Source organism: Ambystoma mexicanum, chromosome 5q (assembly GCF_040938575.1).
Source record: "Ambystoma mexicanum isolate Mex_15411 chromosome 5q, UKY_AmexF1_1, whole genome shotgun sequence".
Taxonomy (NCBI): domain Eukaryota; kingdom Metazoa; phylum Chordata; class Amphibia; order Caudata; family Ambystomatidae; genus Ambystoma; species Ambystoma mexicanum.
This window is the reverse complement of record NC_090933.1, coordinates 117,898,686-117,911,114: the sequence shown is the minus strand read 5'-3', so window position 1 is coordinate 117,911,114 and position 12,429 is coordinate 117,898,686. Positions and strand designations below refer to the sequence as shown.

Here is a 12,429-nt window from a genome sequence, read left to right as displayed (position 1 = left end):
CGAGTCAATGAAGTCCATTGGTGTCGCCCAGGGACCAGAGGTGCGCTTCATGACCGTTGAAAGCTGTTGCTGTCTACCGCCTAGAAGAGGGGGTAACCTGGCATTGTGCTGCTGGACACCCGGAGCTGCAAAAGTTCCAAACTGCCTAAGAACATTTCAAGGGACATCCTTGCCATCATCACTGGCCACTTTTTACCTGGTGGAGAGAGTCCAGAGTTGCTGAGTGCACAGTAAGGTCTGCCGGTAGGTTTCCTGCCACCAGAAGCTAACAAAGATGTCCCAAGGGTCCAGACTTGGTGAGGGTACGTGGTCCACTCCAGTGGTCAAGTCCAAGTCACCAGAAGCTATCCAGAGGTCCGTGCTGCGGCTACAGCACCAAATAACCAAATGTCAAAAAACTGCTATATTCTGAACCCCGACACCAAAAGTGACCTTTGCACACGTCGTCGCCAAAGTCATTGAAGGGTCCCAGGGGTCTTAGTCTTATCTGCCAAGCCTTTAAGGAACCCACAGCAAGTTTCATCTTCACAGGACTTCTACAGTCAGAGAAATAGTCAACCAGGGTAAAACGTAACGAAGAGTGCAACTGCTGCACTTCAGAAAGACTTTGGTTCCATGTTTCTCATGGAATCAGCATCCCAGTGGCTCCTTCTTTCAATGGGGGGTCCATCCTCAGAGGGAATTGTCGAGTGGAACCAAGAAACACTGCCACTTGACCTGCTAAGGCACCAAAGGTACTGTGACGAGGAAGACAATCTTCTAGCCTCAGGAGTCATCCAAGGGACCCAGATTTGTCTTGGATCCTGTTTTTCTGTGGCCTCTCAGGTACTGTGGGGTGGTAGAACCTTTTAAAAGAAAGCAGAAGGTTATTGAACATTATTGGACTGGGCTATAAAGGACAAGATAAGTACTCCCTAACTTTTACCTTGCAGGTTGCCTAGGCTGAGGGGGCTTGGGTTGGGGGTTTGTATATCCAGTCGAAAGACTAGAGAATTGTATATCTAGTCACTGTTCACAACTAACCAGCCTTTCTTCCCTGTTCTATGCTGATACACCTCACTTAAGAATTCACATGCCGGTTTAAAACTGTCTGCAGTTAGTGCATTTCTTACTGAATTTAAGTATTGTGTGGCACCACATAGAGTTTATATATTTGCCATTATTTGAATAAGTATTTCCAAGTACAAAGTGTTATTATTTATATGTATATACTTTGGTAGAAACCTTAGTTTATATAAAGAAGCTGTGTTATCACCTAACCTAGTGTGTGTACATTCCTTTGTGGGGGCTTTGGCATTCACTGTACTTAAGAACCAGCCTATATCACGCCCTGAAAGCTTAGGTCTGGCTGCTCGTCCATTGCTACCAAATTGAGAGCCCTGGCTGGGGTGTTCTGTGCTTTTCCCCTACCATATAGAGGGCAGAAGTACAGATACCCCCTCCAGTCTTTACAATGGTAATAATCCATTACCTGTTTTGGCAATTTAGGAAGATGATCCCTTTCAAAGGACGCATACTGCGTCTCATCCAATGGGATCTCCTTACCACCCTGGGCCTTGTCTCCTCCCAGGTGATCCTCTCGCAGTATACCACACCCCAAGGTCAGGATCAGGAAGCATCTGCGTTTCGCTGGCCACCTGGGAGGAGACTTTAGGCAGGGTTTCAATGAGGGATCAGTAGGATTCTTCATAATGGGCTCCGAGTACGCAGCTGCTCCGGGACCCAGGCACCCCAAGTCCTTATACTTTCAATTAGGTAGTCCTAGAATGTTATCCAGTCTCACCCCATTTTCCCACCGTCTAGGAAAATCAAAAGTCTACTACCCTGCTTTGGTGGACGGTATTGTGCAGTGGTGTATTGGTTTTTCTCGAATAGTTATGGTTCCAAAAAGTCTTTCTCTCTCTGGGTCACTCCTCTGTGTGTATCATTTAGTTTTGTGGCACAACTCTTCGGTGTCCGGTGTTCTCTTGAGCTTGCTGGTCGTGTCTTGAATAATGACCGTAAGTAGTTGTAGACACTTGTGTTGAAGTCTCAGGCTTTGCTGTGGCTAGATCTTCAAGGGGCCACAGAGCCGAGGTGGCTTACGCGTAAAATGGTCTCATGGATCAGGGATCTGTAACCTACAGCGATCCAGATGTTTTTTGCTACGACTCCCATGATCTTTCATTGAATATGCTGAGTAGGGCAGATGGTAGTTGTAGTCTAAAAAATCAGGAGAGTCAAAGGATGCAGACCCCTGTGCCAGATGAAGTCCTTCCTCACCACCATGTCTCAAGGGTCTGATTCTGTCAGCCATGCCCATCTTCCCTCATTGCTGATCAGACACTTGCAGGTGTCTGGAGGTCTACCTCTAAGATTCGCTTCTATCCCTTGTAGTAGCTGTTGGCTGATCTCCTTGCTGCCTCACCATGAGTTTGTTACCCTTCACACCTCTCTCAAACAAAGGGTTGTCTTACTGGCTGAGTCTGTCTGGCCCTTTACCTCCATGGAAGATTCAACTGCCCTTCTGCCTTGTCTTTAGCTTTTTCTCCTCTTCTCCAAAGATGGGCACATCCTCTCAATCTGTTCTCCACCTTCCTTCCTCCTAATGTTGTTTCTCTTTTCCTCTGCCGCTCTGCCTTCAGCTCTGTATACTCTGTTGTTCCCTCTTGATCCTCACATCTTCCAACCATCTCTCTTCTTCCCCTTTCTCGTTCTTTGCCATTTCCACTCTCCTCCCTGGTGTTCATCACATCTAGCCTCTTCTCCGCTTTTCTCCTTTCTTGTCTTGTTCAATGTTCACCTTCTTCAGCTTTTTCTTTGCCCGACTTCCTTCTCCTCCATTTCTCTTCACACCTCAGCTTCCTGTTGTACATTCCATTCTCACTGCCATGTCCCCTGCACCTCCAATTGTTTTTGTACTTCTATTTTCTCCTGTAATTTCAGATGTTTTTGCACCTGTACCTTCTTCACCTCAAGGTCTCTATCTCTACCTTCACCTGCACTTCCAATGATCTGTGAGGCTTCACCTCCGGCTGCATCTCCATACTGCTCTTCTAGCTTCCAATGCTGCTTCCCTTCTATTGTAGGTGTATGTATTCCCTTGCTTCTTCCTCCTGGGCTAGGTCGTCTGCAAAAGTTGCAGCTGGGCTTCATGATTACACCATAGGGATTAGTGGTTGCTTAATGGGTAACTCTCTACATGAGTGACTGATTGACTCATGCATGATATGCCCCGTTATGGGCTGAGCCTTCAAAAGGCTTGTCTGTCATCTTTATTTTGTTACAGGCAATTATACACCGTGAAGCAGACGTGCTTGTCTCCTAAATCAGAGCCATTGACTGTATGGATCCCATCACACTTTCGGCTTTACTTACTAAAACATCGATAAGTATTGTATCTTTTCTTTCTGGGTGATAATAAAGGTAACCATCCGATTTGGATATCTTCTATCACTACACTTGGTTGTTCTTTCTATGTGCATATGGCACTGTGGGTCCTGCTTTAACTGGATTGCAGATTCCTTTTCAGGTATTAGGGTAAGTTATTTCACATGGTTACTGTGTGTAGAGTTGACAATGGTACGATCCCCTGCAGGCTCATCCCGAGGTATGTATCTGAACTAGGGAAATCCGCCTCCTCCCCCATACTGCCCCAGTCCCCACATTACGTAGCTGATGGTGTAGCTTGGCTTCTCTGTGCCCTTAGCCATAGTAAACATGTGTTGTAAAGAACCATTAATGTTGACAGCACATGACTAATGTTTGGTAATCCTTTGAAGCGTCCATATGGGTCATTATAAGGAGAAAATGGTCGAGGAGTATACCAATTCTTTGAAGCGTCCATATGGGTCCTTATAGGGAGAAAATGGTCAAGGAGTATTTCTGGCTGGATGGTGACACAAGTAGAGCCCACAGAGAAAATTAACTTTCAGAGATTATACAGCACTTAGGGCACTTCCGCATGAGCATGTTAGAGGTAGTGTCCAAAAGGGGTGCCATCGCAATGGGCTTGCTTTACAGTGGCTCATGGTTAGGGTGGCTACATAGGACAGTAAGGCATTGATCCAAGACAAAGGAAGAGGTAGGATCCTACAGTTGATTATTGTGGAAAGTTAGGTTCCGAATCATGGTTCGTTCAACCAGTCACAGGGTTCAGATGGGTTCTAAGCAGGATCAGTACTTGCAAATTTACTCAACCAGAACCCTTGTTGCAGATTGTTGATAAAAATAATGTTGTAGGCAAACTAGTTTCATTCAGGATTCAGAAGCTGAACGGCTTCTACATGAGGTCAAGATCTTCAAATCTACTCAGTGGCTCATTTATTATTCTTGGACAAATTTGCTTTTTCCATTATGTATGCTCATTAATTTTAGTGTGACAATATACTGAAGATGCACACAACCTACTCAGTGATTAAGACAATATTTTAATATACTCATAAATAAATTAGAAGCAAAATGAGAAAACTACTTACAAAATCACATCCAAACTCAAAACCCACACCACATTGAGTTGTGCTTGAACCTAAATTGAAAGGCCCAATTGGTGCCAATATAAATGACTTCCTTTGAAAACTTGATTGATCCAAAATATCTTGAAATATTTATTATTTCTATTGTTCCCAATATCACAAAATGATGTATAACCATCAGTCAGCCCCACGCCCCTGCCACACCAGAAGGGATCCGAACAGATTGGAAACACAAGCAAATTATAAACCACCTTGTCCAATTTTGGTAATGTGGACGGGGTGGCAGGCTTATCTCCTAAAGGTCGTGGATCGTTTATCACAACAGACAGTTCTAGCACACTACGAAATACAACCCAAGGAAAATTAGGTGTCATGAGAGGGATACCCTTTGCCCATAATGTTCCTTGACACTTCCTGACCAAAGTAGATTTCACATTACTGATTGAAAAAGACGTTATCTTGAGGATTCTTCACTATTAATGATAGTTTGTGTGTCTTAGAGGTTTGAAGAAAAATCCTATAGCTTATTATGGTTCTAAATTCGTGATCTACTACATGCCTCCATGCAATTGAAGGGGCACAGGGTTGAAGCACACATAAGCACTTTCAATACAATAGTTGTGAGATGGCATCATTGAAGGAACACTGATTTGAGGGAAATGGTTTCTCAAGCCTTACCTCACCACTTTCCACTTACCGTATCCATTTTGTATTACTTTATTTGATATTGTGAAAAAAGACTAGTTTGGAATATTTTCTGTTTGGAAATGTCCACTTTTAGTAGAAGATGTATACATGATGTACCAAGATGCTTTCCACATTTGGGGTGTGTAAGGAACTCATGGTGGCAATAGTAAAGACAGTCACAAGTGATCACAGTTCAAGGATGTTTATTGAACTTTATAATGGGAGAGATGAACACCTAATTAAACCTAAATTTAAGCAAGCTACAAACATCAAATCATAATAATAATAATAAAGCAGCCCTAGTGGCGTCTTGTCAAATAAAAAGGCCCTATAATAAAGACAACTATTGCCAATCCTTACTAATAAATTACAAAAAGAGTGTGGGATAATGTTCATCAGGAAAGAAAGAAGTGTTCACAAAATGATAAGTCAGGATGGTATGGCTGGGTCTCCCTTCCCCACGTTTGAAGCAATGGATAATGCGGGCTCTCTTCCACAGTACACTCCTTGGCCTCATCAGCACGAGGTTCACAGTTCAAGTTGAACACTATCAACACCTTTCAGAGGCTAAGTCTCTTTCCTTAGAAGACCTGCTGCTTCACAGCTACAAACAAACAAAAAGGTTCCTTTGGTACTCTTGTATCTTGGGCGATTGCTCTTCGCCCCTTGGATCTCCCTCCATCTGGCTCAGATCCCTCTTGCAACTTGGGCCTCCCTCCGTCGGGTTCACTACAGCTTTTCAAATATTGCTTGTACCATTCAAGGTCTTTAAAACAATTCACCACTGCGGACAATCCTCGACAGGTTTACTCTTGTCGACACAATGTTCACGGGTATGTTTCTCCTGATGTAAATAACAAATAAACAAATGTTTTCTCGGTGATCTTGCATCTTGGGCAATTGCCTCTTGCCCCTGGGATCTCCCTCTACAGGGTTTTGAACGGTCTTGCCTTTTTCCCTAGGATCTCCCTCTGTCGGGTTTGGATCCTCCTTGCAGTTTGGGCCTCCCTCTGTCGGGTTCACTACGTCCTTTCTTTAACACAGTTCATATTTTGCTTCTTTACATCATCCTTCTCCTAGCTTTATTTCGGCATCCCTCTGTCGGGTTCACACTTGCCTTATTTCACAGTTCACAATCTTAATGGAAAGCCTGATTTATTTATTTATTTATGTATTTATTTATTTATTTATTTATTGCATTTATTGACAGCGCCCACACCCGCAAGTATCACAGCGCTGATAAACTTAGACAACAGAAACAACAAAGCAAAAACATATGGTACATAAGCCTGATAGTAACTGCTGCAATTAGTCAGGCAGGGTCCAGGGAGATACCCCAATTTCAGGTTAATGATATTTATCAAACAGCTGGGTTTTTAGCAGTTTTCTGAAAATGAGGTCGGATGCCTGCTCTTGGATGTAGAGAGGTAGTGCATTCCACAGGGTGGGCGGCAATGACCATGAAACAAGTGACCCAGCTCTTTTTCTCGTGAATCTAGGGATGGTTAAGATCACAATAGATGAGGAACGTAGGCTGGGGAGTTTGCCTCTTTTGGAGATGCATTGGGTGAGGAAGGATGGTGCACTATTATGGATGAATCTGTGTTTTAGGGAGAGAATCTTGAAATCAATGCATGCTTTTATTGGCAACCAGTCTGTGTCACGTCCCCTAGCTTTCCTCTGGCCATGGGTCAGAGACTTTAGATTGTACAAGGGATTTGATCTAACCCTTATAGGACCACTCTGACGCCTCACGCCACCCTTTCCTAGGGCCTTCTTGTTTATAAACCAGCCACGACCAGAGTCTTTCGAATGACCGCCCACATGGAGCCTAACCACTCTGCACCTGGACCTCAACTGGGCTTTCTTTAAAGTTCAAACCCATACACAAGTTCTTTTTCTTTCGAATTTCTTGCGTTCAAAATGTTGCTACTTACAACCTTGGGCTCAACACAGTTTGGTTTACTATACGCTTCCTCTGACTCACCGGCTGTGCTGAACCCATTGGCTTCTTTGTTCTCTGGAGTCAAGGTTAGTACTACGGTAGCCAGCTTGCCTCTCTGCCTGCGTTGTCAAATTAGAAGGACGCGTCTACCATAGACATCTGCTGCTCCGCATGGTCTTATGCTTTCCCTTTCGGAGGCTTCGCAGGTCTGAGGTGAAAAGGGAAATTCCCCCTTCATTGTCCTTCCAGGTTTCACTGCCTTTCTTCTCCGCTTGAACTGACGATTTGGTGTAGCTGTCTCCCCGTGAATTCGGGCTTGCTTGAAGTGTGCTTTTGTTCTCCGCCTTTTAGCCCTGTGGGGAAGGTAAAAGGCTGTCAGGTGTGTGTGGTTATTGTCCATTGCCTGACTCTGCCTGACCCCTGTTTTGGAACATGTCAGGTAAACGGCTCTGGTGTTAGTCCATTGTCTGTTACAGTGTAAGAAAGTGGTTGTGTGGGAAAAGGGGTGGGGGGTTGAGTTTCAAAATACCCTAGAGGATAGGATGGGGAAAATGTGTTACAAGGAAGAGTCTACTGCTTCTCAACCCTCGGTGTCCCACCTCCCCTCCCCGAAGACCTCTTGCCCAGGTAATCCTCCTTCACTGGTCCAGCCCCTGGAACTGGATCCAATAGCGATGGCTGTGTCCTGGCCACTTGGACGACAGATCCCAGGGGACTAGTAAGTGCAACACCTTTGCGTTTCTCACAGGTGTTAAGGTGGTGACTCACACAAGACTTTTGATGGACCTCTGACTGGGGGCATGTCATATGCCTGCGTAAAGTGCCCAAGATGAACAAGAGATGGTGGTTGGGAGGTTTAGAATTAATCTTAACTTCTGCCATAGCTAAGGGCAACCTTCCCAGACCATTGTTCTCCAACCTGCCAAGCCATTACAGAAGACCATATTCAAATCAGGCTTGGCCCCACCCTTAAAGGGAAGTACAGCCCAAACTGCTTGGACACATCCCTTCTGCAAAAGACTGCAAGCATCCCCAGACATGTTTTGTGTGAAGTGCACACCATAACAAGGCCTTTCACATCGAAGAGTGTCCCTTGTGGTTGCTAATTTGAAAAAGGCTGCTTAACGTTCTTAGAAATTAAAGCAAAAAAAGTTCCCTCATTAAATTCAGTGGTTAGTGAAAGGATCAAGCTCTCTGAAACCCTGCTATTGTTTAATCTTAACTCTAATGCATTTTCTCAACATTCCTTTAAAATTGGTCCCTTTCTTTAAAAAAAAAAAATGAAGTCATAAAAGATGGCATTGTTCTAACGAATACTTGTCAATGTACTAGAAAGATTTGTCCGAGAAGTGAAAATATATAGTGATTTTCAAATCGGGCAGCATTTCTCATTAAGGGCTTGCCTGTTTTTTTGAACAATGATCTATTGAATCTCTGCATCCACCTTACCATACAGGAATTTCATATTGGTGGCTTAGTCCACTGATAACTATACTCATTCATATGCAGAATTTCAATGCTCAGTTTTAAAGGCCTGAGGGGGGTTTTAATCAAAGACCAATGTAATCCGTGACCCCCTTTGGGATTGGTGTTCTAGCTTATTGGTAGCAATCATTCAAGTGATCCAGTGTGCGTGCGACCCCACACACGCACGCACGCACGCCCGCCCGCCCACCACTGTTAAGCTTGGGGGGATTTTCCAATCACATCGCAGCTTGACTTTGGCCACTGCATTGGCTAGGCAAGACAACAAGCTCACAAAAGCTATTTTCCTTTTAGAGTCAGCTCCCTTGAAGAGTACCATCCCCAGAAGATTCCCCGTCAAAATAATTGTGGAGTTTGGCAGTGTATGCCTGTTTACTATTTCAGTCGTATTCAAAAAATCTATCGCAGCACCTTCATATTATGGTTCCACGAGGGGTCGTGTTTTTGTAAAGTCGTGTGCAACATGACTGTCATTGTCGGTGTGTGTCTGCTCTTCTGGGGTGCTTGGGTTTGCCTCCTTCCTAGACACCGGAGAGTGTTAGTCAGCGCGGGCCGATTTCCCATGGTCTAGTTCTGCAACCGTCATTATTCCACCGTTTCCACAGATGGCCAGTTTTCCCAACTGTCGATGGCCTCAGCATGGGGTTCCTTATGTGAGGCTAAGTCAAACGAACATGTGTGGTAGCTCAGAACGGACCGTTGCACACAGGCAATTTCACATTGGAGAAGAAGTTCGCTCTGCCACATGTGTGTATACCTGGACAGTGTCACTGAGTCTACGAGCCTACTTGAGGCTCGCATGAATTTGCGGGTACCTGCAGATACCATTGTTGAGGCCCTATCCAGAGTTGATCAAGTTGTTGTTTTCAGTATCATACCCATATTTATCTTGCCTATTTATTTTGAAATTTAATGATGGGTCTCAGACAAACCAGGGGCTGTATCAAATAAATAATACTACAGGTCCATTATCGTCTATGAATGTTGTTGGATGTTCGTCACCATGCGTTTCCTGTACATGGCATTTAGCAGCAGATACTGTTTCCCCAGATAATGGAAGCCTCCGCACTGATGTGCCATGCCTTAGAGTTCCACGTGACTTTTAAATGATTGTCCGCACATGTTCAGTAGATAACATAGGCTACGACCCCATGTGTTATGGATAACTTTAGAAATGGGTGGTCTCCCACCTTTGAGCCACAATAGATCTTTCGCATAGAGATTTTTGGCAAAGTTGCCCGATTTTGATCTCTCTCCACTGACTGTACTGTACAAATACGCTTTCCCCATGAGTTGATTAGTGGTGCTGCAATGGACCTTTTAGATGGGGCAGAATGACACTAAAGTGTCATTTTGAATTGTGGAGTCCCTAATAACTGTTAGTGGCGCAGGGTGGCGTGAAAACCATGGCAGTGCGTTATCTTCTTGTCTTCCTGGAGAAGGTACATGACCGCCATAGGCCCCTTACTTGATGCTTATAGCATAAATACTAGCTAGGTTTAGGTTCTCATATAAGTTCTCTAATGACATATTTGTGATAAATGTATAAGCCGTTGAGTTACCACATGTATAGTAAGCATGGCACATGAGCAATGTAAATACAAACATAATGCACATGTGATGTATGCTATATAATGCATGAATATATAACAGGTTATCATGCCGTGTTCTTTCGAGAGAGGGGTGCCTGCTACCTTTTTTACATTTATGAATTCACGTTTATGACCTATAAGTAATGTATAACATTTAAAGGACATGCATATATAAAATTGGATCATATGTATGCCCTTTATAAAAAAGGAGTGCATGCCAGTATTTCCCAATGGCATGTGCTATGAAGACTATTGTTCCTCACTGCTGCCATCCAATAGCTGGAACATCAGCGTTAATATCTGACATTGCAAAACCAAAGGGATGAAGTGCGCGATCCCGCTCCCTAACTTCGTCGCAACCACTGCATGCCCAGCAGCGGTAGAGCCCGATCAACATTGGCCAAGTCTGAATTTTCAGTACATGGGCACTTCTGCTCATTGGAAAAGTCTACATCATCTGCATGAAGGGAGCAAAAAAGTGATATGTAGGTAATGATCAGAAATGATTTATCCTTAACCGCTGACACTAGACTTGTGCAGTATGGCATGAAGCGACCAGTGCTCTGCCAGCTATACTGTGATTTTATTTTTCTCCAATGCTGTCAGAGTAATGCACAGAAACCAGCCACGTCTCAAAAGGACATTTATCCTAAATGAAAATGCCAGCATTCACTATCCACTAATCTTTGCATGCTCTCCATGAATCATGTTCTGATGGACCTGTATCTTATTTTCAGGCATGATGACTCTGGGCCCCAGTGGTGCAGGGAAGACCAAGTGCATTAACATCTTGATGAAAGCAATGACAGACTGTGGCGCGCCACACAGGGAGATGCGCATGAACCCCAAGGCGATCACTGCCTCGCAGATGTTTGGCACCCTGGATGTTGCGACAAACGACTGGACTGACGGCATCTTTTCCACTCTCTGGAGAAAAACCTTGAAAGCAAAGAAGGTAATGGAGGGGAGTATGTAGTGTGCATAGCCAAGGTAACCCTTCCCACTGCATTGTGAATAATGTTCCTCAACCTTTGCAGTATTCTCGCGTCACTGAGGAACGTTCAAACTAAATATGATGGGAGCTGTGCTTATCTTTAGGGTACCAAATGTTAAGCACTCTGCTGTTTTAGAATTGCTTTCAGGTTGATGAAGGTGATAACAAATTAGAAGAAATATAGATTGTATACTTTTAGTCGTGTCTTTGTTGATGTAGCACACCTAACAGGATCACTCTCTTTAGGGCATAAGGGTCCTTATTTGGCAGTTACTTCCTTGGGTTGGCAATACAAATAGACACAACCATTCACATACATATCTACACATTGTAGCGTTTCTCCTATTGCTTTCTTATGTTTTTCCTACAGTGCAACGGCAAATAAGTATGCCACGTCCATGAGAACAGCCACACGAGGCACAAGTGTCCACAAGAGCTTCCAAAGTTGGAGCCAAGAGGGGGTAGTATCAGGTTCTTCTTGAGGAAAAGGCCAGTGAGCTAAATTCATGTTATATAGCAGCACTGAGAGCCGATCTAGCAGTGATTGCAAGGTGGAGGAGGGATCCAGGAGGAGCAAGGGACAGGGAATTGACAAAGAGAATGGCATACAGGCCAGAAAACAACTCAGTGGAATTGGGCACAAAGTGTTTCTTCCTGTACTACCTCCAATAGCAGGTATGTTTAGCAGCTGTCAAAGTCAGAAAGCCAGATGTCTCTGATCCACAGCCTTGGAATGGGTCTTCAGTGGTTCTTGCAGGGCCATTGGCCCTAATGCATGAGGATGCTGTGAAACCTCTGGCCAACAGAAATGATGGCATAGAGCATCCGAACAAGACCCCACATTTCAATGCACTAAAAGGGACGTCAATGACTCCATCCACCTCTGTACCAGGAATGCCAAACAACTAAGCAGGCATACCCAGTGCTTCTCCCACTGCTGAGCCAGAGGGCACCGAAAATCGAGCAAATCGTTGAACGAATAGGAGCAACAGACTCGTAAAAAATTGCTCAATGCAACGTGTGTGTCTTGGAATCAAAACAATGCAGATCAACAGAGGTTTGATTTCTGGTCCCGCGCTTAGAGACTGTATAAAATATTAATTAACAAATATAGAATAAACCCCTTGCTATTAAATTAGAGTTTTGCATTCATTACTAAAAGGAACAGGGCCCCTTTCCTCACAACCAAAACTGGCAATACCATCTGATTTAATAGTGAGTACAGAAGACATTTTTGGTAGTATAGCAGACACATTAATTGAACCTACCTAA

General features: G+C 44.1%; 1 protein-coding gene across 1 annotated transcript in view; it reads left to right on the top strand.

The window, feature by feature from the left end:
• The window catches only part of LOC138497282 (dynein axonemal heavy chain 5-like), a 1,499,851-nt gene that overhangs the window by 723,928 nt on the left and 763,494 nt on the right, over positions 1-12,429 (top strand). The window contains exon 47 of the mRNA XM_069620634.1: positions 10,901-11,118. Within this exon, the coding sequence (XP_069476735.1) occupies positions 10,901-11,118 (218 nt within the window). The remainder of the gene's footprint in view (positions 1-10,900; positions 11,119-12,429) is intronic.